General features: G+C 51.3%; 1 protein-coding gene across 4 annotated transcripts in view; it reads left to right on the top strand.

Moving 5' to 3' along the window:
- Positions 1-25,461, top strand: part of TSPAN9 (tetraspanin 9) — a 204,147-nt gene that overhangs the window by 106,775 nt on the left and 71,911 nt on the right. For 3 of the 4 annotated variants that reach the window (XM_036454805.2, XM_036454807.2, XM_036454809.2), the window contains one exon: positions 12,747-12,826. In XM_036454805.2, the coding sequence (XP_036310698.1) occupies positions 12,764-12,826 (63 nt within the window). In that variant the 5' untranslated portion in view covers positions 12,747-12,763. Of the gene's footprint in view, positions 1-11,908; positions 12,827-25,461 lie in introns of those variants that run through there. The other variant, XM_036454801.2, reaches the window with a different exon arrangement.

The following is a 25,461-nucleotide window of genomic DNA, read 5'->3' as shown; positions in this document are numbered from 1 at the left end:
ATGATGGGCAGCTGCGTGGAGTTGGGGCTCCGTTGGATCCTACCACTAAGTTGGAGTGCGTTCTTTGGGAGGTTTCTTCTAGGCTCAGGCTGGAGGATAGGGGTTGGTGTTGGTGGGGGCTCAGGTGCAGAGGGAAAGGAAAGAGCTTGTCTTTCCTGAGAACTTCATGGGAATGCCTCGAATCTGACCTCGGCACTCCCACTGCGCACTCAGCGACCTTCACACTGGGTGTCCTGTTTGGCCTTAGTCCTGGCCTTTGGTACTGCCCAGGGTTAGCCATGCAGTATCCCATTCAGCTTAAATGAAGAGAGGTGGGATGGAAGGTGCGGGCTATGTCAGATCCCAGGTGGCAGGGCTGGGGTGAGAACTCAGGCATCCTGAGTCCTGGCTGGGCGCACACTAACCACTGGCTCCTCCATTCCCTAGCTTTCTCCTCTTGGGAAGCCAAGATGGCACCTAGATGATTTGGCACAGATCTCCTCCAGGCATTCACTCATTCAACAAGTATTTATTGAGTAGGTACAATATGTAAAGCTATGTTTTTGCTGTGGAAATACGGTAGTGAAGGAAGCATACTGAAACCCCTGCCCTCATGAAGCTTTGTTCTGGTGGGGAGTGATTACAAACAATCAGTTCATAAAAATGTAAATTATAGTGTATGTGGGGATAAGAGTTATGGAAAAAACAGAAAAGAACAGGACAGATTGAGTGTGTTGGGGAAGGTATAGCTTTGAATGGAGGGGCTGGGAAGGTCTCATTGAGAAGGAGGCATTTGAGTGAAGGTGAAAAGGAGATGAGATTGTTAGCAATGCAGAGATCTAGGAGAAGAATGTTGCAGTAGAGGGAACACCCAGCATAAAGGGTATGCTGTAGGAAAGAGCAAGGACAGTATGGATAGAGTGGAGAGAGTAAGTGGATTGGGCGCGCGCGCGCGCGCGTGTGTGCGTGTGTGTGTGTGTAAGTAAGAATTGTGCAAATACTTGTAAGAACTTTGTCTTTTTCTCTAAGACTCAGAGATGGGAAGCCATGAAAGGGTTTGAACAGAGCAGTAACTTGATGTGACTTACATTATAGGGTCACGGTAACACAGGAGCTAATTTCAATTGTCTTTCTCCTGTTCTTAGGCTGCCTGTGGGGACCCCTTCCTTTCCCTATGACTTGTCCAGCCTCCATTCTTATTCCCAGACCTTTTCTCCTGGCAAGGAGGGACAGGAGGGTGCACGTTTCTTCTCTGTGCCTTAGAGTTTCTTCTGCAGGGATGAGGTCTGGGCTTTTAGAGTGGGTTGCTGGAGCTTACTTGTACTGGCTCTCAAGAGCCTATTAGTAAATAATCAGGAAATTTGCCAGCTGGTTGTTAAGCCATTGATAGTTTGCAAATGGTCATGGTGGGAGTACTTACACCATGGAAATATTCAAGCACTGGAAGTTGTGCTTTTTCCCCCTGGAGAGCTAGTTGTTACACATTTACCTGCCCAACACTGGTCTGTAATCTCCACTCTATCTGGGCTGTATACTTGGGAGAGCAGGACCTCTGCTTGCTTTCATTTGACAGAGCACCTGTGTTCCTGCTGTGTGAAGTAAAAGAGAACACAGGGGACATGTTGGTGGGGGGCTTGGTACAAGTTGATGTTGGAGCTGCTGGTGTGTCCCCAGGACTGGCGGGGCTTATTCCATGGTGCTGTGACATGGAGCCTCTCTCTTGTTCCTGACTGGGTCATCCAATGCATGGCCACTCTCCCACCTCTATGTGCAGGGGTCAGCTGTGCACATAAAAGCAGGGCCAGCACTGGGCCCAAGGAAAATTACTTGGTGTAAGGCAAGATCTCTATTTAGAAGTCAGGAGCCATAGGTTCCAGTCTCTCGTTGGCTGCTGATTAGCTTAGACAAAACCTCTCCTCTCTTTGGTTGTTAGTTTTCTTATATATAAACGGATGGCTTCCTGGCTGTGTATTATGCAGGCGAGGCATGTGGTGAAGGTCACCTGTGATCATAAGTATGAAAGCCCCTTGAATAAGCTGTGACTCACACGCCTTTATTCACGGTGTTCAGGCACCTGGAGCCCCTCGCCTCTCCCTCCTTTTGTCAGGAGGACAGCCCAGAATGCATCCTGCTTCCTCTAAGAAACGTTCTGTGATGGGCCATCCTCCCTGGGCAGGTCCTCTGAGCACTCAGTCTGTGCTGCCCTCTCTGGAATGAGTTCATGCATTCTGTCACCTATTGTCCTTTCATTTTTATTTATTTTTTTGCTCTTCCCTCACATAGACCATTAGCTCCTTGGGGCCAGTGCTTCTTGGTACCAACCACAGTGGCGAGCCCAGGATGGGCAATGAGTGTGTACTCGAGACCTTTGGTGATTAGTAATCAGTGTAGTTTGTCTTTATATCAGTCTCATGTGAAAAGTGATGGATAGTTGTAGGGTGTATGGATGAAGGTTCTGAAGTGTGGTACTGTCCACTTGATGTAGCAGTTTCCCAGTCAGTGCCTCATCTGTCCCTCAGAATCTCTGTGTAACAGATGAGGAAATGGAAGTGTGCTCATTCATTCAAAAAAAATGTGTGCTGTGTTCAGAGAGCTGAAAGGCTCTTGTCCAGGCCACACAGATAGTAAGTGTCAGAGCTGGGACTGGGGACTCACCCTTCATTCTGCCTGGCTCCCTGCAGTACGAGTGTGTTTGCCTTGTGCTGTCCTTTTAGGAGGCAGATGGGGCAGCTGAGTAGAGTGTGCATTCATGGTCGGGCTCAGGGGCAGCACCAGTGCTCAGTGCCGGCCCTGCTGTGTCCGTGCGGCCGAGGCTGCGGGCTGGCATTTCCTCTGGAGCAGTGTGGGGGAGGGGAAGAACAGGTGTGCCCTGGCACTGGGCCTGACTGGGCTGTGGGAATGTCTCTTGGGGCTGGAGCTTGGGGTATGAGTGACACACAGCCACCCAGACACATCGGGTCTCGCGGAGCCCAGCCACATTCTCTGGGCTCCAGGCTGGATATCTGAGCTCCCCGGTGGCTCAGGAGATGGTCATATCTGCTGGGGGACCCCAGAGAGGGCCTCCAAAGAGGAGGACAAGTGGTGATCTTGTAAATTGAGTGCCTGCCAGATAGGCCAAGGACAGTATCAGGGGTGTCCAATAAATGGGTGAGGTACGTACATATGATGAAGGCGGGGGTGAGGCCTGAGGGCTGTGTGCCTGTGTGAGGGATTCAGTTTTCCGTCAGATTTCTGAAGTGTTCACCTCACACCAAGCTGGGCTGGTTGCTGCAAGAGGAACGCGGGTGAGTTTGTCCCCTCAGGAGCTTTTGGTAGTCTTGTAGGAAGACATTTATGCAAACAACCACGACACACGGCAGAATGAAATCAGTGCCTCAAAATTGAGATTAGTAATAAGAAGAGAGCCTCTTAGTTTGAGGGATCCTTAGGATCAGGGGGTCCTCCATAGATGGTTTAAGGGGAGAAAGCCTTAAACCATCTACCAAAGACAGAGATGGGTGCTGGAGCCCTCATAGGTGGAGGGCAGTGCTCGAGCAGAGTATGGGAGTAGAAAAGTGGGGATATGTCTAGGGAACAGTGAGGAACTCTGATTGCTGTTAGTATAAGGCACAGGACTATGGGAAATAAGGCCAATAAAGCACAGGGTAGAAGGTCTTGAATGCCAAGTTTGAGAATTATTATAGAATCGCTAGGAAGGCTGTGAACAATTTGAGCTGGTAAAAGGGGCAAAATGGTACATCCAACGCTCTCTCTTAGGACAGTGATGAGCAGCATGTGGGAGGGTGAAGTAGGAGAAAGGCTGGGGGCAGAGCCCAGTTCAGTAGACTGTGGCAGGAGTTGGGCTGGGAGACTGCGACAGGAGGGACTGTGCTTCTGCTTTCAAGGGTGCGTGTGTGGTGCCTGCTGCCTTCTGGGCACGTGTTGAGGAAGTTTGGGTCGGTGAAACGTGGTTGGGTACACATTGTGCATGATTGGGTTACGGTAAGAATGCCTTTCTGCCAGAGTAACCTAAGAGAGAAAGAAGAGTTTGGGCAGCTCAAACAGCAGACTCATGGGTATGTTTTGGGACCATTTTCACCTCAAGTAGTTTGGGAGGAGAAAGATACTTCCAGCTTTGGGAAGGACCGGCTGCTTCTCAGATGGGGGCATCCTGAATAACTTAGCTGCCTGGACAGGGGTCAGCCTGAAATGGGTGGAGGGAAGAGATGCTGAATGGGACCATGGCCAGTGCTGCAGCCTCACTTGACAGAGTGGCCAATGGCGTTTCAGAGACCTCAAGTGATTTCACGCCCTATGAGACTGTGAGTTCAAGACAGCCAACTCTACCCAATAGGGATGGCCAATTCGTCTTCCCCCTCCTTCCTCACGCACCTCTCACTCCCTCCTGTACAGGCTCCTCCCCTGGCGCCTGCAGAGCAGGTGGAATCCGGGGCACTGTCCCTGCTCCGTCATCCTTAGAGCATCTGCAGGTGTTAGCACACACTGCTCTTTCCTGCAGCACACCAGGCTTTGTGGAGGGAGAGAGGGAAGAGGGGAGGCAGCAGGCAGCAAAGGCTCCCAGCTACTGAGCTGGCCTCACAGGCAGGCTGGACGCTAGGTCAGAGCCTGCTGTTCTCAGAAGCAGTCAGCACCCTCTATGGAGGGGCTAAGGAATATTGGATTTGCTGGGTCAGTAGATTTCCACTGGTGTACGGTAATAAACTCCAGGCTCATCACACTTTGCGGTGTCCGGTGGCCTGGCTTTATCTCATCCTCCCAAAGTCATCTGCCCTCCTTGATAAGTACTAATAACAAATACCTCTTTCTCCCTGTCTGCCAGGCACGGATGGCTCAGTGTGTGCGTGCCTGCGAGTGCAGGTACACCTGTCTGTCCAGCACAACACCTCGCACACCAACCAGGACCTCTTAGGCATCTGACGGGGATGCTGATTGGGCTTGGGATGAAAGATGGGGCTGGTTTCCAGGGACATTCCTGGAAAAAGGGCCTCAGAGCCCAGGGTGGGCAACTCACAGGGTGGGCTACCATCCTGTGCTTCCAGGGCTCAGCCACGGCCACTTCCTCCCATCCTGTCAACAGAGGAGACTGTTGTTCTTTAGGAGTGACAGGTCTTGCTCTTTGCATAAAGTCTCTCACAAAGCCCCCAGTGCTTTATTCATATGTTTGTGGTGATTTAAGAGCTCCTATTTGATAGGCACTATGCCAAGGTTGCCTGTTACAAAGACGGTGGACACAGCCCTTGCTCTCAAGGACCTCACAGTCTTGGGGCAGGAGGCAGAGAGGTCGGTGAACAGGCAGCACTGTGATGGGCTGGCCTCAGGGTGTGTTGGTGCTCCAAGCTGCCTCCCCAGACCTCACGAAGAAGTTACCGGGACTGTGGAAGTCAGCCAGTCAGAATGTGTGGAGAAAGGTGGTCCAGGCAGAGGAAATAACAAGTGGGAAGGCCAGGAGGTGAGGAAGACTTGGCTGTGTGTGCATTTTGGTGGAGCACAGACTAAGTAAGGTGTGGGGATGGGGCTGATGAGAGGAGTAGGGGGTGGGGAAGCCCCTGTAATGTTTTTTTTCTTTTGTCGTTAATCCTCACCCTGGATATTTTTTCATTGATTTTTAGAGAGAGTTGGAAAGGAGGGAGGTAGGGAGAGGTAGAGAAAAAAGAGAGAGAGAGGCGGGGGGGAGAGAAAACATCTTTTGGTTGCCTCCCGCATGTGCCCCTACTGGGGCTAGGGATTGAATCTGCAACCCAGGTATGTACCCTTGACTGGAAATCGAATCTGCGACCCTTTGGTGCACAGCTGATGCTCTAACCATTTGACACACTGGCTGGTTTTTAATTGGTATCCAGGGTTTTAATTGCATCCAGGGTCACCTCTGCTCCAACCTCACTTTCCCTATGAGTTCACTCTCTGTGAAGCTTCATTTTGGCTGGGTGGGTGGACATGTCTTCCCCAGACATCCTGGGTAATCTGGCTTTACCTAGCTATCCCCTACCAGGATGCATGTCCTCCTGCCCTCTGCCTGTCCAGTCCTACCCACTTTCCAAGAGCCAAGTTGGGTCCCATTTCACAGGGTGGGAATTTTAGGGCTAGCAGGAGCCTTAGAGAATAGCTAGTTCAACCTCCTTGTTTTGTGGGTGAGGAGTTAGAGATCACACAGGTAATTGGTGCCCTGAGGCTTTGTTCCTTAGGCTCGAGGTGGTGATACAACTGGAAGGCTCCTGAAGCCCTTCCTAATGACGCTGGATTGCCCCCCCCCCCCCCTACCCCTACCCTGCGCGTGCGCGCGCGCACGCGCGCGCGCGCACACCCACACACACCCACACACACCCTCCTTTAAGCTTCTGTTTCCTTGTTCAGGTATCATTGTACCCCTGCTTCTGATCGGGCATTGCAGTGGCTGCACAGAAGTGAGTGAACCAGACCCAGTCCTGCTGCCCTAGGGCTTATGGTCTATTGGGAGAATCAGCAAATTGTCACTCAAGTAAATTTGTACAGTTAATCCTTGAATAACACAGGAGTTAGGGATACAGATCCCCCACATAAGCAAAAATCCACATATAACTAAACATCGATGAGAGAGAAACATTGATCAGCTGCCACACGATCATAATCTCAATAAAATGGGAAGGTGCTGATGGGATTAAAGTAGGAGAGCAACCTGAGTGAGAAGGTGTTGGTTGCTCTGTGCAGTGGACTGAGGGCAGGGGCAGGACTGAGAGCCCTGTTGGAGGCTGCTGCCGGAGCCAAGTGTGAGATGATGTAGGGCTGGACCAAGGCAGACCGGCATTGCCCTGTGGGGGTAGGGACAAGTGGGAGGTGACTCACTGGATAGGGCTTATGTTTGGTTGGAGGTGGGGCAAGTGACAACTGGGAGTTAAAGGTGGGTCTTGGATTTCTGGTGTAAGCAATGGGATGGGTGCTTATGCTGTTTATTGCTAAAGGGAGGGCACTGCCATGGTATGTGTGTGTGTGGGGCAGGGCTGGGGCAAGGTCAGTCCCTCTGGGGCCTGGGAAATTGGAGCTGCCTCTGAGACGGCCAAGTGGGGATGCCAAGTAGGAATTGGATGCGCATGCTTGAGGCTCAGAAGACAGGTCAGGCCCAGGTAACCATTTAAGTGTCATCAGCATGTGCAAGGCACTAGAAGGAATGGTCAGATGCAGGAATGTCGGCAGAGGAAGAGGGTCTGGGACTGAGGGACTCTGACTGAGAAAGGAGCTGAGAAGGAGCTGCCTGTTTACCCTTAGAATATGAGCCACAGACATTTTGTATTGATCATGTGTTATCTTGTATCTTTTTTCTGTTCAACTACATTATTAATTAGATGGGTACTGGGATCACATTTAGTATAATAATAATAATAATTATTGATATTGATAATAGTGTCTCAATTCTTTGAACATTTTCAGACATGCTGTGTGTATTACATTCATAACCTTTCATCGCTATTTAAAATTTTAAAAAAATTAAATTTATTGGGGTAACACTGGTTAATCATATAAGTTTCAGGTGTAAAACTTCATAATTCATCATGAATATTGCACTGTGTGCTCACTACCCAAAGTCTAATCTTCTTTGGTCATCATATATTTGATCCCCTTTATCCTCTTTGTCCTCCCCCAGCCCTCTCAGCTCTATTTTCTTACATACTCCTTGGGAAGGTGTATATTATCTCCATTTATGGTAGGGAAACTGAGGTACAGAGCAGGTAAGTGCTCATTCCAGGTTACCCAGCATTTGGGTAACTCCAGATGTGATTTGGACACACACACACACACACACACACACACACACCTGTACTTAACTTTGACGTGTTTCCATGACATTACTTTGCCAGAACTTATGGACAGGGATCACTGGAGGCATCTAAGCAGCAGTTTCCAGGGCACGTGGTATGTGCTTAGTGGTATTGGCTTTGTGACAATCCATCCACATCTCTCAGCTGGCTCCTCATGATCTGGCAGCCTCATTTTTAGTACGCCTGGCTGGGTACAGAGTAGCATGGCTGGCCCATAGCTGTGGCCCTGTTTCCTCAGAGCTCAGCTAACTGTCCATACTCACTGGTACATGTGCAGACCAGCAAGCTTACCTGTCATTTGTGAGGTATGGACACACAGCTGGGGTTCTCTTCACAGTCTTATCAGTAGCCAGTAGAGACCTCTGACAAGGGCTGACCACAGCCAGCTCTTGGATTTTGTGATATGGCTGCAGCTCCAGGGTGTCTGCACGAGTTCACCAGTGGTTCAGCTGGAGGCAGATCTGCAGTGTCCTGACAGTTTCTCCAAAAAGTGTGGCCTGCAGGATGCGAAGGGGATCGGAGCAGCTTGTCCTCTGTCTTGCTCTTCTCAGTCTTCTTTTTCCCCACCTCTGACCTTTTTTTGACTCTTCCTCTAAAATGGCTCCTGGTTCATGTGTATTTGTCTGTCTGTCCATTTCTCCATTCAGGCTATGCACTAGGGATGTTCCTGAGAACAAACAGTTGACTCCACGGCCGTTACACTCAGTCATCTGTTGCTGGGCATTTAGATTTCCTGGGTTCTGTTGTCAGGTTCTGATGCCCTCGATATCCTGCTTTCCAGGAACAATTCCATAGGTTTCTGGCATGGCTCCCATCCTTCGATTAATGAACTTGAGGGAATGCAGGGCTTAGGCATGGTGGTCGTCCTTTTCCTTCTGCGTTCCTACCCTGTGGTGGTCACTGGGGCACGCCCTGGGGGTGAGAAATGATGAAGACACAGCCCCTGCCTCTTTTGGGAAGCCCAGTGTCCAGAGCAGAGGTTGAGGATGTAATTGGATCCTCAACAAAGAACTAGGGGGCCTGAAGAAGTGGGGACAGGCCTCTCCACAGAGAAAGAGGTCCACCAGCCATCTCCATTAGACTGTCCTGAACCAGTCATCCCTCCACCTGACTGTGATCCCATCATAGCAGCCAAACCCTATTTATTTGTTTGTTTTCCTTACTGGGCTATGCAAACTATACAAGTAAAACTACCTTTAGTTCTTTCCTAACACACCCCTTTCACCGTCATTGTTACTGTCCTTCCTGAATCCGGGCCAAGTTTCATTTCCTCACCATCCCCTGCCAAGTGAATCTGTATGCAGACATCTCTGGATGGGGGCCCCCTGCTAGGGACCTCTGCAGCCTTGCTTCTTGGCACTGTAGGTAAACAGTTTGCTGAGCAAGTGCAGTGTTTTCTATATTGCTGAAGACCTCAGTTTTGTAGTTTAAACATTGGGGTGAGGCTAATCTTCTTCCATGGCAGCCCATCTCACACATTCCTTAGCATAGCAAGTGTCACTTTGTGTCCAACATAAATTCTGGGGGAGGCTGCCTTGAGGTTTAGAGGGACCGAATACTTCATGAGCCGCACACTTTGTCAAATACAGAAATCATCAGCACAGGTCCAAAAGGGGATCTGTGTTGGCCCATCAGCTCTGATTGTGTGTGCGTGAGCGAGAGACCGAAGACCGATCTCACTGGCACTGCAAGCCTGAGGAACTCAGCGGGAGGCAGGAAGAGCTTGGCATTTACTCTGAAGCCCACATCTCCCTAGTTGCCAGTCAGCAGAGATGTTGCATGTTGGTTTCATGCATTCACTGCTCTTCCTTCCCTTTGGGAAGTCTGTACTTGCTTCACTTTTTTGTTATTAAAAAAGGGATGGGGTTGGGGGGGGGGGCAGAGTAGGCACCTCTGCCTTTTTCAAATGCTCAGAGATCCTGAAGGGCAGTCTGTACCTTCCAACTCTCCTGAGCATGTTCCCACATGTGCCAACCCACTTTATTCTCAGGATACCTCTGGGGTTAGGCTCTGTTAACCCCCATTTAAAAATATACTTTTATTGATTTCAGAGAGGAAAGGAGTGGGAGAGAAGGATAGAAACATCAATGATGAGAGGGGATCATTGATTGGCTGCCTCTTGCATGCCCCCTACTGGGGATGGAGCCTGAGCATGTGCCTTGACCAGTCGAACCATGACCTCCTGGTTTATAAGTCAATACTCAACCACTGAGCCACACAGGCCGGGCACCATTTTAAAGAGGAGGAATCAGGAGCTCAGAAAAGCATACTTGCCCTCGATCCCACAGCTACAAACTGAGATAAGAGTGAAGAACAGGTCTCTGGACTTGAGTCCCGCTGGTAAATGATCTCTTCTGCTTCAAAGAAATAAAGTTGTTAGAATAAAGCAGCGGCCATGAACCCTCAGGAGCCTGCTGAAGAGAACAAAAGGTGTTAACCATTTCAGTCAGGTGGCTGTGGGCTCCTCATCTGTAGACAGCACTCACGGACCGAGTATCCAACCAGGAGACATGTTTGGTGTCACAGTTGTGACATACACTAGGTTTCCTTGCTGGGAGCACCGCTGTCTGAGTGGGGATAGGGCTCAGAATAGTAATGCCACTGCAGGCCCCTGTAAAGAGCCTCAGGGGTTGCATCCTAGCATATAGACCTGCCAGGAGCCAGGGAGGGTGCAGGCTGGATGGAGCAGGGCCACTGCAGCAAGCGTGTGATAGGGTTTGAAGCCCCTCTGGTCTAAGTCAATGTCCACCCTCCCTTGGGCCACAGCCAGTGGCCTTGGTGTGAACGTCCTGTCTTTCTGACTACTAGATTGTGTGTGTAAGTGCCAGGGGGCAGCACACCTACATCAGTTTCCTCAGGGGCCTTGCCCCGAGCTCAGCACATTGAAGCAGGTATAAAGTAAGTGTTTGATGGGATCCGGGGAGGCCATTTCACACTCACATCCCATGGGGGAGCGTGAATTCTCTATCCAGCCATCCCAGGGTAGCTCCCCCTATTGAGGTGCAAACCTCCCCCCACTTCTCCCAAGCCTGGTGTTAGGTGCTGGGTATATTAAGCCTCCAAGACTTGGTCCTGCCCTCAGGCGCTCTCAGCACTCTCTTGCTGGTGGCAGAAGAGAGAAGTGGGCTCCTCATACCCCAAAGTTTTTAGTCTTCTTGGTTTGCCAACTGGTAGCCCAGGTCAGCAGTGCAGAATTCTGCCTAAGCCCAGAGGATGCTGCCCCAGCGCAGTGTTTCCCCGTAGGATGCAGGCTCCTCTGCACGTTCCCAAGCCCTTAGCCAGAGCCTTCTTCCTGCGGTTTCCCTTTTCAGTCCCATACGTGCACTCTTCATGGGAGAGGATCCAGCCTGCATCATAGAGCACTCCTACATCATCCTTGGCACCGGCAGGACCCCACCTCGGCCACCTCTCCTCAGGCTGGCGAGGGTCCCAGCCGGCGCAGCATCCCACCCGCAACGTGGGGCGGGGGAGGGGCACTCGCGCAGCTGCCGGAGCCTCCGGAGCCTCCAGGGCCCGCGCGCGGGCGCGCGCATGTGCACGCGGAGGGGGCGGGGAGGGCGGCGAGCCCCGTGGAGGCCCCAAGCGCCTTTCCCACAGCGCACGCAGCACCTGTGGTCCCTTCTCTCAGCGTTGTAGCCAGACCCACGTGTGCAAAAGCGTGGTGTGTGTGTGTGTGTGTGTGTGTGTGTGTAGCTGGGAGTCCGTGTGCCCAGGTCTGGCAGGCAGGCCCGTGTGCATCGGGGAGGCAGCCAGGGCGACAGTGGCCGCGCTTCTTTACCCCTCCAGTCCTCGGCCCTTTCCTCCAGTTTTTTTGGGTCATTCCTACCTCCAGTCCTTCCCCACTTCTGCCGCCCCTTTCCTGCGGAACAAGAGCCCAGCGCCTTCCGTGAAGGTTCTGGTTCCCCCCCCCCCCCCCCCCCCCCCCCCCAGCTCCAGAACGCTTGACATTTAATGAGGGTTCAAGGCGCACGGGTGTAGGCACACAGCAGAACGTTAATCCCATTAAAGATATGGTGTCATTGGGGAGGGGGAGGCTCCCCTCCCCCGCCCCTGGCAGACCTCGCTCTCATTGGTTGAATGCAAAACAGGGGGCGGGGCTGAGGGCCAGGCGAGGGGGCTCCGGCGATTTCGGAGTCGGGAGGGAGTCGGGGCTGGGATTTCACTGGGAAAGCCCAGCTGTGGCAGCTGCGGCGGATCCCTCCCGCACTGCTTGCGGCGAGCCCGCCCAGCCCTGGGCTGGCGAGCAGCTCCGCAAAGTCGCGGAGCGAAAGGAGGTGGAGTGCCCACAAAGTGGCCGGGGCTCCGTGCTGGGGCTGGATAGGGCGAGGCGTGTGCCCTGGGAACCCGGATCCCGGAGCCCTGGCGCCTTGTGTGGAGTGGTCAGTGCACTGGGAGGCGAGCTGACGCTCTGGACAGAGAAGTCAAATTGCAGCCTTCCCAAAGACGCCTGCTAAGTTACGCAGGCCAGCCAGTTCCCGGAGAGCATTCGCGAGCGCGCAGAAAGCCGAGCCGCAGAGCTCTCCCGGGCTAGCCGGCTGGGAGGAGGGCAGCGGCCCCTGTGCAACGGGGTCCGGTCCGGAGTGTGCCCCGGTGCAGAGAGGAGGCGTGCAAGGCTCCACCGGGCCTCCTGCAGCCTGCGCCCGCCCGTCTTGGGCGTCCCCTCTGTCCCTCTCCGGGAGCGATGCCCCCCGCCCCTTGTGCCCCACGGGAACGCCTGGAGCATGGAGAAGTCGAGTAGCGAGGATTCTTCGATCCACCGGAGTCCATCTTTGGACAGCAAGGACTCGGACTTTGCCAAGCCGTCCACCTCGGGCCGTCCATTCGGCCGCGGCTTCACTGCCGGCGCCTTCTATGGCACCGCGGGCTCCGGGGGCCAGAGCCGCGCGGAGACCGGAGTCAAGACTGACAAGTACAATGCCCCGAAAGGCAGCAAGTACGTGGTGTTTTACCTGGACCTGTCCTTTGTTTTCCTCCTAGAATTTAAGAAGTGCAACATGGCCAGGGGCTGCCTCTGCTGTTTGAAATACATGATGTTCCTCTTCAATTTGATATTCTGGGTAAGTCCTTGCGCTTATCCCTCCCTTTGCCTTCTCTCATCTTCCATACCCTCTTCCTTTTTGGTGCTGCATTGTTCTGCTCTCCACACAACGGTAAGTGCGTTTTTCCTTAAGATCGTTATTTCCCCTCGTCCATGTATCTTCCTCTTCTTTTCTCTCGCCTTGGCTGAATGGAGGCTTCAAACTTGCCTTTCCTCCAGGAGAGACTGTGCTCCTAGGAGGCTGGCAAAGTTTGCCTCCACCCCCTTCCCCTGTAAGAAACCCGGGCTGAAAGTGCCTCTAACGGGATAAGCTGCAGAAATAAGTGTGGGGTCAGAATTTTTAACAGCTGTGACCCTGCGTTGAAGACCGGCACAAGTGTGAATAGACTTTCTTCTTCTATTCCTCCTGAATATGCAGGAATACCATCTGCAGCGTTTTATAGGCACAAGATAGGGGAGTGGTGGAGTTCACATCCTCCCACTCCTGTCAGTGAACTCCAATAGCCCCTGTCCGAAGTGAGGGACTCCCTTGCTAGACTGCAGATATGCCTCTGAGTTAGGGCTCCTGTGAAAAAGGAGGGTGTGGGAGGGATGCTGCCCTCAGGTGGCAGGCAGCTGCTTTTGAGGGATTGCAGGGGGAGCGGACGGCCATGTGCTCCACCTTGGACCGCCGGCCCTCCCAGCTCTGAGAACCCCAGAGACTAGAAGGGACAAAGGGCAAAGTGGGGGAGGGGGAGAGGGGTGGGGAGACAATCAGGAGTGCTCCATTCTAGAGAAGGTATCAGTGGTATCAGTGGGTGGGGCAGCTTGGAAACATTCTCCAACCTCTGATTCTGGAGGACGTGTGAGTGCAGCTTGCACACTTGTCATAGTTAGGTAGATATGAAAACTTCTTAACCTCAGATCTAATTGTTCCTTCATCCCAAGTGCTGCTTCCGCCTTTCGCTTTTCTTCACCAGAGCCCAGACGAAGTCAACACAGATGTTTGGCTCTGCCCCAGGGCCTGTCCTCCTGCGACTAGAGGGACTAGAGGCTGTCAGCTGCCTGTGGTCCAGGAGGAGGACTGGGGGCAGGAGAAAGTCATTCACAGTGAAGCCAGGTAGAAGCAGTTGTGTTTTGTGTTCAACGTTTGTGGGAAGTGATTGGCTTAATGTGAAAAACTTTTTGGTTGTGTAGGATGGGGGTGACTTTTCCCACAGAGGGGAAGAAGTCTGGGTTCTTGGTTATGTGTTAGCTTCTTTTGTGGCCTTGGCTAAATTGCATCATTCATTCATTAAGGACTAGGTGTCCTTTCCAGCCCAGTGGGGGTGAGGGGCTGCCAAGATGGTCTCCCTCATGCACTCACTGCCTTAGGTATGGGGCGTCCTGTATCCTTGCCTTCTCTGTGGGGAGGGAGCCCCTTCCCTGCCTCATGCACAGGCTGCTGCTTCTCTTCAGAGAGGCCTGGTTTGAGGTTGTTTGAGTTGAATTTTCCCAGATAGCTCCATGGTCTGGGGCCCTCCAATCACTGTGTTACCTATCCTTTGGCGAGGTTTTGTGGAAACGGGGGCAGAACCACTGGAATGTGAAGAATGATTTTGTGGCCACCATTGGCAAGTGCTCCTGTTCCTCTGACTCACTTGCCGGCAATAGTGTTAGCCAAACACCGGCAATAGTGTCAGCCAAACACCGGTGTGTATTACTCTGGTGCCTGTGAATTACAGGAATGCTGCCCTTTCATTGTCTACAGCTTCCCTCTTTGTTCTTGCCTACAGTCAACCTGCCTTCCTGTCTTGCCCCACTCCGCATATCCTAACACTTACGACCCTCCTGGGATGCTCACTCAGTGTCTTTCTTGGCCAGTAGCTCCCTGCTCCTCCCACCCCTACCCCCACCCCGCCACCTGCTGGCCAGAGTGGGTATAACTGCTGCAGCTTCTTTCTCTAGGGTCCTGTCAACTTGGTTTTGGGACCTCCTCACAAAGTGTAGCCCAATGGTCTATACTTTGTAGGCATTTGTTATATGTTTGTGAGAACATGAATTGAAGGGCAGAACAGTAAATCTACATGTCAGCTGTGCTGCAGGATTCCCACGTCCCACTTGGTAGGGACTTGCCCAGGATGAAGGCTCTCCTAGCAGAGCACCTCAGCTGTGGGGTGACAGGAGACTCTCTCATGTCCCTGAAAATCTTGGCAGAGGTTAATGAGCTGGTCGATGGAGAGGGCTTCCTTGGGCCACAGTGAAAGGACTTGCTGTCTCTCCTAATAAGACCACCACCCTCTTACCAGGCAAGGAGTGATTCTCTCCTAATCTCTGACTTTTCTGACGTTTCAGAATTCCGATGTCATACTATGACCTGGGAAAAGTTGAGTCTCAAAGGTCCAGGTCTTTTATGCTAGTAGCAGCTGCGATGATGAAATAAGACATAGACCTTAGGAAAAATGGAAAAGTTAGCAGAAGAGAGCTGGATGCCTGTGTGTAAGAGCTTGTTGGAAGGTGGGAGAGCAGGTGCTGCGGGGTGTTAGCCAGGATTTGGGCGTGGCGGTCACTGAGCTCCATTTGCGTGATGACTTCCTGTGGCCAGGTGGTTAGGCTTGATATGGGAGAAGGAACGGAGGAGAGAGCCAGGCGAGAGGAGAAAGTGCTTAGGCCTCCGGCAGGTGGGACAGGACCTCTGGAGACCTCTGCTCTTTCCAGTGCACAGGGAGGGAAGGGGACGGGGTAGAGGAAGGAGGGATGCAGGGCTCGTGAGAGTCACCTCCTCTGGGACCCAGAGCAATGGTCAGGAATTATGTAGCCATCACTTTTTCTAGTCTCAATGGCCCAGATCCCAAAAGGAGGCTTTTCTGAGGCATTAGAGTTGAACATGCGATCAATAGACAGAGATCCTCCTTAGATCCCAGAGCCCACCTGGTAATTCTCCAAACCCACTGCTGCCACCTGCCCCCTGCCTCCTCCGAGCCTGCAGGGAGGGTTCTTCGCTGCAGTGCCTTACACTGCAGCCTCTCTCAGGCGTGAGAGTCCCTGGGCCCTTGCCGCCGGGTGGAGCTTCTAGGGTGTTGGTACTGGTGAGGGCGTGGGTGACATGACCGAGGACAGGGTGGGAGCAGAGCTATTCTGCCAGCATTCCTCTTCCTTACTGAGAAAAGGGCAGGTGCCTTACAGGCTGCTGGGTGCCTGCCTGCTTTGGGGGTGGGGGTGGGGGGTACAGGTTGCTCCTGCCATTGCCAACTTCAACCAGATGGTCCTAACCATGTTAGCCCTCAGGGCAGCATTTTGGGGAGCCTGCTGTTGATGGCAGGGGTTGAGGAGGGGGCAGTCAGTGGTCATGCCTGATGGAGCCCACCTCCTCTATCTCCTGCATATCTCACTCTGATTCTCACAGCCCAGAGAATGCTGGCTTCTCGGAGGAAAGGAAATAGGAGCCCGAATTGGGACAGAAGTTTCCCCATCCTGAAGGGCCCGGCCGCCCACCAGTAATCAAACCAACCCCAAATTATTTCACCCAGCAATATTCCCCTCAGTCAGCCCATCTCCGAGTCCTCCCAGGGCCATTTGGTGGAACCCTCCAGGTAGAGATTAAGTGAATCTAAGCCCTGACAGGGCAGCAAAGGGGGCCCAGAGCCCTTTACTCTGAGAAGGGGAGGGACAGTATAGCATGGGCTCTCAGTGCTGGGGGCCCATGACCCTTCTCAGGAGAGCAAATCGGATCCCAGCCCAGCTTCTCCCAACCTAAGTCAAGTTGCTGTCTGATCTGAAGGGGTGGGGGTGGGGCTGGGGTGGCTGGCCTACCAGTAATTGCCATTCCTGATAATGGTCACTTTTCATGCTTGCTAGCAGAGCTGTCCCATCACTTTAAGTCAAGGTTGGCAGAGCAGTGACATTCTGGCCCCAGTGGAGAGTCTATTCCTTGTGGAGTTCTCCTTAATAAAGGCCAATGAGCTAAGGAGGCAGCGTTCAGTGTGCCTGCTGGAGCAGGGGAAAGGTTGGCACAGGGCTGCCGCAGCCAGGGGGCCGGGTGGGGGCCCTGATTAGCCTCGCCTAAGTGGGTCAGACCTTTGTGGCGCGGCCCCTCTGGGGGTTAAAGCTCTCCAGCCACATGTGAGGCATGTGTTTGGTGCTGCCGTGGCTGCATGTGTGTGCCTCTGAGGTCTGCGGTGCCAGGACAGGGGTCTGTACACAGTTGGGGTGTCCTAAGGAAGCTGTGGGGGGCCTTCTGTCTGGGAATGGGAGCGGTGATTGGACTAAGGGGGCATGGCAGGTAGAGGCTTGGCCTCTCCCAACAGGAGATCCAGGCTAAGCTTGGCAGCAGGAGGCATTCAGGGGCCTCCCAAAGTGCTTAGGTGTAATGTGAGTCATTGCCCCCCCCCCCCCCCCAATAGCTGCTACAAGTAGATGTTCTGGTGGGTCGGGCATGGCTCCGCCTGGGGGGGGATGGGCACAAGGAAAGTCCTGGCTAATGCTCTGAGCCCGTGGAGCATGGCTATGAGGGAATGCTGGCCCTCTGTTCACTTCCTTTCCAAAGCATTAAAAATTAAACTCCTTTGTCTTAATATCTATTTTTAAATCATGTCAGAGCCAGCATTGGTGTCAATCAGGAGTGGGTGGGGAGGAAGAGGGTAGAGAATAGAAAGGCCCAGCAGAAACAGGGTGAGTGCCGTCACTGCCTTGAGGAAAGTGACACGGGTCTGTCCTCCATGCCACTGGGCGGCGAGGAGCACAGAAAACACCATCCACCTCCTCTGGGATGGTGGGCTGGGAGGATTCTACAGGGGGGTGGGGAGGGAGGGCTCCCCTTGGGCTGGGGCTCGCCCTCCCCCTGTCCTACCTCCATGCGCCTGTCTGCCCGTGGCAGCCAGTTCTGGGGCATACTGGGCTGCTGGGGACCCAGTTGAGTCGGTTCACTCATGCCACAAATATTTACTGAATGCCCGCTGAGGGCACTGGAGGCTCCAGTTGGTGAGGACGGGCTGACTGGGCTCACACAGAGCAGATCAGCTTTCTTGGGCCAGGAAGTCGTGGAATTGAGAGGTCATCTGGCTCGTCCTCCACCAAGCCTTTGAACACAGGGCTGCAGGGGAGGGGTGAGAGCACGGCCACCTCACCTTCCCCAGCGTTCTGAGGAGGGGCAGCAGCAGGCTGGACCCAGCGTCTGGGTGGCCTGACTCATTTTCCCCTTTCCTTTCCCCACCCTGAAATGATGGCTGACTCCCGCTCTAAAGTGTTTGCTCCCATCAGAAATGGGAGGGGAAAAACAAGCTGCGTTTCTTTTAGGAGTTAGTTTCCTAGCTTGGGAAAAAGAATTAGTGAATTCTGTGTCTTTTCTGTTTCTTCTATTGAAAGTGCCGATCGGATACTCTGTGGCTAGTGCATACTCATGCATTTATTGAGTACCAGCTGTCACAAGCCCTCGAGTGGCTCTGAGTTCCACGGAGGAGTCAGAAACATAAACATTTCTGAGCAGTAGTTGCTTGGCAGAGCTATTTAATGCTCTAATTAATACTGTGTAATAGAGACAAGATACAGAGATAACGGAGTAGAACAAGTGACACCTGGAGCTTGAAGGATGAGTAGGAGTTTGCTGGAGAGATGAGGATGGGAGTCTGGGCAGGGAAGAAGGGTGGAGAGGTAGACACAGGCCCCCGGAGCCTGTGGTGGGGAGAGCTTGCAGTCCAATGGGAGCGGCAGGGCCCCTGGCCTGTGTGCAATGGGCTGAGCAGAGAAACAAAGGGGGGCGGGGATCACTCTGGAGGGTGCCAGTGGGGAGGGGCTTCCTGGGGTGGTGAGCTTGCATGGGCTCTGAGGATGAGGTGGCTCTGCTGAGACGTGTGACCAGTGCCTGGGGAGGCTCTGCAGTTTGTCTCCAGTCTGAGGAGAGGGAGCATTGTTTTTCCAGCAGTGACCACCATGACAGGTGTTCGGTGTCCCTCAGGCTGTAGGCTGTTGCTGTAGGTAATCCAGCTTACAGAAAGTACCCCCTCGCCCGTTCATCCTTCCCCCCTCCCCCCCACTCTCCTTTCCAGCCTCTCTCTTCTAGCTGCGATCTGCCCGCTTATTTGGTTCCAGTTAGGAAGCTCTGAAGCTGAGCTAAACCCATCGGGCAGAGTTAAGTCTTCTGAGCCAGCTTTGTCCCTGCTCACATTTGAAAGCTAATCTGCTAGCAGAAGTGGTGGGGGTTGGGGCAGGGAAATTAACAGTGGCACGTGGTGGGGAAGGTGAGCAGGTCTGCAGCTGGCGGAGTAGCCCAGGGTAGACATGAGGCTTTTACCCGTTACCTTTTCTCTAACTAGGACTTCAGGTGAGGGCTGAAATTCCAGGCCTTCTCCCTGGAGTTGTGTAGCTTACTGCATCAGTAGCTTGCATGAAGGCCCTGTTTGAGTGGCTGGGGGAGGGTGGGATGGGTGAGTGACTGGCCAAGGAGGGCAGAGACGCGACTCTGCCTTCAGAGAGCTTTCTGTCTGCTCCAGGGTTCTTCACTAGGTGTAGATTCAACTCAACAGGCAGCTCTTTACATGAGCAGAGGCCATGCTCCCTTCCCTCTCCTCCCACTGGCCTGAGCCAGTCTCCAGGAAAGAGGCCTAGTTTTGAAGGTTTTCTTAACCTCGTGGTGCCTCGGTTTCCTCTCCTATGGCAAAATCAGTCATCTTTCAGGGCTATGAAGAGGCCTAGATGAGGTAATACATGCATTATGTAGGGACACTGCTTAGCAGGAGGCCTGGCAGGTTAGACTCAGTGACTAGCAGTTATTGTCACTGCAGGAAGTATATGAGCAGGTTGCCCTTCCAATGGTCAGTTAGATGCCCGGGGCTGTAGTAACTGTACTGGGCAGTGCTGTGGAGCGCTGGAAGCAACCCCAGATGCCCCTTTAGGCTGGCGATTGCTCTGAATTCTTCTGATCTTACGGATACATGGGAGAAAGGGAGAAGTGGAGGTGTAGGTGGATCTTTTGGAAGATGGAGGCAAAGGTCAGTGTGTGTGTGTGGGGGAATGGTCTCAGAGCCCAGGGCCAGCAGCGTACCTGCCATGCTGTGTCCTTACCTGTGGGGGCAGTCCACACCCTCCCCCTGCCTCCCTTTATTAGTGCAATGAACCAGGCCAGAAATAGGCCAGTTAGGCCAATGGGCATATTGCAGGGTCCCCATAGCCCTCTGCCCTGGGTACTCCAAGGGCAGGTCATGCCCCTGGCACACTCAGTGTTGGACTGGGGGGTCGGAGGAGAGGAAGCTGAGTAGCTGATGAATAGACAAGGTTCTAGATCCAGGTCACTTAACAAACCAGAAAAACGGTCACTTAGATTTTGTTCAAATTGTAGATTATATCATGTAAATTCCTATAGTTTAAAAAAGTACCTAATGAACATGTACCCACTACGAAGTTTAAGATGTAAAATGTTAGCCACACTCATGAAGCCCCTGTGTATTCCTCCCTAGCTCCAACATCTTCTCTAGGGAGAACCTTACATTTTGTTAAGTACATTTCTTTATAGTTTCCACATATGTAGGCATCCTTCAACACCACACCATTTGCCTTGGTTTGTTTTAAATCTTTGGTTGATGGAATCATTCAGAATTTTAAAACAATTCACTGTTATGTTTATTGATCCATCTGTGTGGCCACGGTGCACTAGTTATCACTGCTCGGAGGTACTCCATACGAGTGTGCTGCAGTGTATTCTTCTGGTCATAAGCATTTGGGCTTTTCCTTCTTTTTAAATATGTTTTGTTTTTTTTTAAATTGATTTTTAGAATGGAAGGGAAAGAGATAGAGAGATAGAAACATCGATGAGAGGGGAACATCATCAATCAACTGCCTCCTGCATGCCCCCTATTGGGGATGGAATCTGCAACCCTGGCATGGCCCCTAACTGGAAATGAACCGGTGGCCTCCTGTTTCCTGGGTTGATGCTCAACTGCTGAGCCACACCGGCCGGGCTATTCCTTCTTTTTGAACTTGTTTCTGTGAACATTTTTGGACTAGTCTCCTGGTGTACACTGGTGCAAGGGTTTTCTAGGACAGTGCTTCTAAAAGCTGGGAAGGACCAGCTTTTTACTTACAGCTCTCAGGTGTGGCTCTGCTGAGCATGACTGGTACAGGCGTAAAGCAGTGACTCACCCATATCCAAATGATCATAGACTTGGCTGTTCTGGTGACATCAGATTGCTACAAAAAGTTCCTAAGTGTTAAGCATGTCCATTGATTGCACTCTGAAGAGAACTGCTCTGGGGTATATAGCAAAGAATGGTGTTGCTGAGATTTAGGATATATGCATTTCAGCATTACTAGATAATTCCATATTGTTTTCCAAAATGGATATATCAGTTGACATTTCCACTAGTGGAATGTTGGCTGAAAAGGGACAGTTTTGGGTGCTCTTCAATACAGAAATGCTATATTGTGCTTTTAATTTGCATTTCTCTGATTATTAGTGAACATCTTTTCACAGGCTTATTAACCATTCTTTTCTCTTTTGTGAATGCCTGTTTATGTTTTTGTTAAATTTTTCTAATGAGTTATTTGCTTTTTCCTACTAATTTTTAGGATTTTATTTATGTTTTGAATACTAATCTGTTGTCTATTAAGTGTACCACAAACACAGTTTATAGCTTGCCTTTTCACTTTGTTCATAGGGTCCTTTGGCAAACAGAAACTTTTTATTTTAACATAACCAAATTTTCAGTCTCTTTTCTTTGTTAGGTTTATGTATTATGTATTATTTAACAAATACATAATATCTCATGGGTGTCTTTATATCCTGGTAATAGGACACTGCTTGTCACAACATACTAGGCACTCATGAATTGTTGAATGAATTTGGATGATTAAAGATGAGTTCCTATACTTATTTCTGAATGTTTTTCTTTTTACATCTAAGTCCTTAATATATCTGGGATTTATATTTGGGTCTGATGTGAAGCAGGGCCCTGATTTCTTTTCCCCTCAAGTACAAAGCAGTTGTCTTAGCTCCATTGATGGCTAGTTCTCCTTTCCCCTCTGATATACAATGCCACCAGTGTCTTTCCCAGTGCACTGTTTGTCTGTCCCTGTACCACACTGTCTTACTTACTACAGCTTTAAAGTGAGTTCCACATCTGGTAGGGCAAATCCCCTCCTCTTAGGCTTTTCAAGAATCTTTTGGTTGTTCTTGGCCCTTTGTTCTTTCGCATAATTTTTTTCTTTTCCATAAATTTTGGAATCAGTTTGTTTAGTTTCACAAAAAATAGGTTGATCAAACAATTAATTTTCCTGCTCTTTGCCCAAACCCTGTTGGTATTTTCATTGGCTTTATCTTGATTGCCTTGGGGAGAATTGCTATCTTTGTATTTCCATTCATGAATATAAATTGTATCCTAATTATGTATTTATGTTCATGGATATGGTACACTCCATATATTAGGCCTTTTTTAATGTCTTTCTGTAAAATTTTATAATGTGCTCCTCCCCCACCCCCGCCCCTAGGTCTTACACATCTTTTGTTATGTAGAGACTTTTGCTCTTCCACACTTTCCCACCACCCCTCTCCCTTCTGAGTTCAGGCTGGAGGCCCGGGGGAGGCCAGCAGCCCTTCTAGCCAGCCCCCACCAGGTGTGGTGATGCTGACAGCCATAGGGGCAGGTGGTCAGCCTCAGTACTAGGTCTTCCCAAGTTACCCTGTTACCTCATGCACTCTCTACAGCACCTGAGGAGAAGACAGGGCGTTCTTTTCATTTTGCCACCAAGGAGATGGAAGCTCTGAGAGGTTAGATATTTTGCCCCAAATTACATTAAATAATATTGGAGTTTTCCTACAGGAAAGGTGCCATGCTATTGGGGAGCCATACTGGCCTCCAACTGGAATATTCTGCCTAACCAAACAGGACCCCTGCAGCCACCCATATCATTGCCTTGGAAGGAGGCTTTGTGCCCATCTCTCCTTAGTCCAGCAAACCCCTTGTGTCCCCCCAAAAACTGCCAGTGGTTCCTTTTAGCCACGTGCAGCGTCTCCCCCAGCACTTTGGGAAATGCCAACACCTTGCATTCATTTCCAGAGAGCTGAGGAGCTGTGGAGCTTGGCGTCCTGGCACTTGGTTGACCATGTTGCCCTGTGGTCTAGCTTTGGGTAGACTTTTGGTGTAGATGGTTGTAACTCAGTCACTCCATGATGATGGATGAGGCCAGCCAGATCAGTACAGAACTCCCCAAACAAAGCCCTGCTTGGTCATGTGGCAGTTTCCATCCTTGTGCCTGACTAGGGGCTCCATGTGGCCTGTGCTTAAGTGAGGCAGTGGTGGGTGCAGTTCCTCTCCCAGGGCAGGGAATGCCCTTTCAAAAATCTCAGGGTACAAGACCCTGTGGTTACAGAGTAGACACATTGCCAGCCAGAAGGGCTGGGGTCAGATGGTATGTGTCTGTCTCTTTGTGAAGATTCTGTGGGTAACACAGAGGGTGGGGAAAGTTCCTGAGGGTGTTTCTTTTTTCTTTTTTTCTTCTGTAATCTTTATCTTTCGCTGCTTGGTTATGCACTTGCATCTTCCTTTAGGTACCCAAATTGTAAGTTCTTAGAGCTCTCTGCTCCTCACATACACACTTACGCATTTTGTATGTATATGTGTGCACAATGTCTATAAACATATATACTGTATTTATATATAAGTATGTGTCGATATAGGCATGAATATGTAGACATTTAAAACACATTAATAGTCTAACTATGTGTGTATATATTTATAAATGCATATGAATATGTATATCTAGCTAGATTCCCAGTGTGTATGACCCTTGGGTGTAAGCTGCATCCTCATTTTAAGCATCTCATTTCCTAGATGGATTCTGGATAAGCTAGTCTCTTAGATTGCAAGCACTGAATACCAACCATGGCTAACTTAGGAGCACAGATGTATAGGTGTCCCCCCAAAATGTATACACACACTTTGAATAATTGTAAAGACAGTGTTTATTAAAATACATTTCATTTTCAAAATGGAGCTATCAGCTGTTAAAGTGTGTATGCATTTTTGGGGAAACCCTGTTATAGCTACCTGTTTATCTCTCATCTATGGAAAAAGCTCGGCAGTGTTGATTGGTCTGTGGGGGACAAATCACTTTAGCAGACATCTCTTGTTTTGGCTGGCCCAGCTTTCTTTTCCCTGCTTTTCTGACCCACACCCTTGTTTTCCTGTGGATCTTTCAGTATCTATGGAGGACATGAGGTTAGCTCAGAGGCTAGAACAGAAAGCTGAGCAACAGGCCACACACAGGGACAGGAGCCAGGCTGCTCTGGGCCTCTAGGCGTCAGGGCCTAATGATGAGCTTGGTCACATTACTCTGTCAGGACGCATCACCTCCTGCTGTTTTGGCCCCCGGCTCTCACTACTCAAGAGTTGGCTTCCTAGAGGAAGGCCTACTGGTCACGTGCCCACCTGTGGCTAGGGGAGAGCAGAGCACCTTGATTGATGGGACAAGCTGGATGCACCGGGAGAAGGAGAATTCCCTATAGAAAAACAGGGGTGCTGATGCCAAAAGAAGGGGGAAGGGCAGAAAAAGGAGATATCTGCTTAAGTGTTTTATCCCCAGATGCCAGATGCCACTGCTGGGATTTGTTCATCCCCTGAGACACATTCTCTCTACCTCCTGGAGAGAGCCGTCAGGAGCAGATGGGGAGGGTATGACCTGGGGAATCAGAGCAGCCTACCCAGCAGTTCTGGCTGTGTTTCCAGGGCCACCCTGACCGCCTCTGCGGGTGAATTCAGCAGCCTTGGGGCTCCTCTGATCTTCTCAGTGCCTGCATACCATCTACGATGTCTGAGTTGCTCAGGGGCAGGTTGCCCCAGACCCAGGACACCCTTTGGGGCATCTCCCGGCAAGCCACACTCACCGCTTCTCACCATCCCAGAGACTGCCTTTGGGTCTGCTGACAGGGTCAACCGATGGTTTAGGGCAGTGGTCGGCAAACTCATTAGTCAACAGAGCCAAATATCAACAGTATTGAAATTTATTTTGAGAGCCAAATTTTTTAAACTTAAACTTCTTCTAATACCACTTTTTCAAAATAGACTTGCCCAGGCCGTGGTATTTTGTGGAAGAGCCATACTCAAGGGGCCAAACAGCCGCATGTGGCCCGCGAGGCAGTTTGCTGACCACGGGTCTAGGGCAGCAATCGCCAACCTCTTGGACCTCACAGACCACCAGGGGTCTGCGGACCACCGGTTTGTGACCGCTGGTCTAGGGTGTATGTGCCCTCTGCCCTGGAGTTTTTTGATGTTCCTCAGTCCCGAGTCTCTGAATTCCCAAAATATGTTCCCAGTGATCATCCGGTGAGTCCTGAGGTGGCCTGTGGTCTGCTGACCCCCTGCTGCATGCTGTAGGGTAAACAAGAATGAACTATCTCCCTGCCTTCAAGGAACTTTCTGTCTTGCTGTCCAGGCAAGTGTTCAGGAAGGAAGCGTAGCAGCCAGAGAGAGTCCCTGTGTGCCGTTAGCCAGAGGGGCGGTGCCTTTTACAGACATCCTTGGTGTCCGGCCCCTGGTTCCTCATCCTCCATCTGAAGGTAGTGGGGCTGAGGTTGGAACGCTGCTGTCACAGTGCCTCGCACATGCAGTAGGCATTCGGAAACAGTGTGGAGTATTACATGCTCTGGTGTGTTTCCCCGTTTGCCTTGGCTTTCAGGAAGTCGAACTCTGGGAGCACCAGTGGTTCAGG

This window comes from Pipistrellus kuhlii, unplaced genomic scaffold, assembly GCF_014108245.1.
Source record: "Pipistrellus kuhlii isolate mPipKuh1 unplaced genomic scaffold, mPipKuh1.p scaffold_m20_p_3, whole genome shotgun sequence".
Lineage (NCBI taxonomy): Eukaryota > Metazoa > Chordata > Mammalia > Chiroptera > Vespertilionidae > Pipistrellus > Pipistrellus kuhlii.
This window is presented reverse-complemented; position numbering and strand designations above follow the sequence as displayed.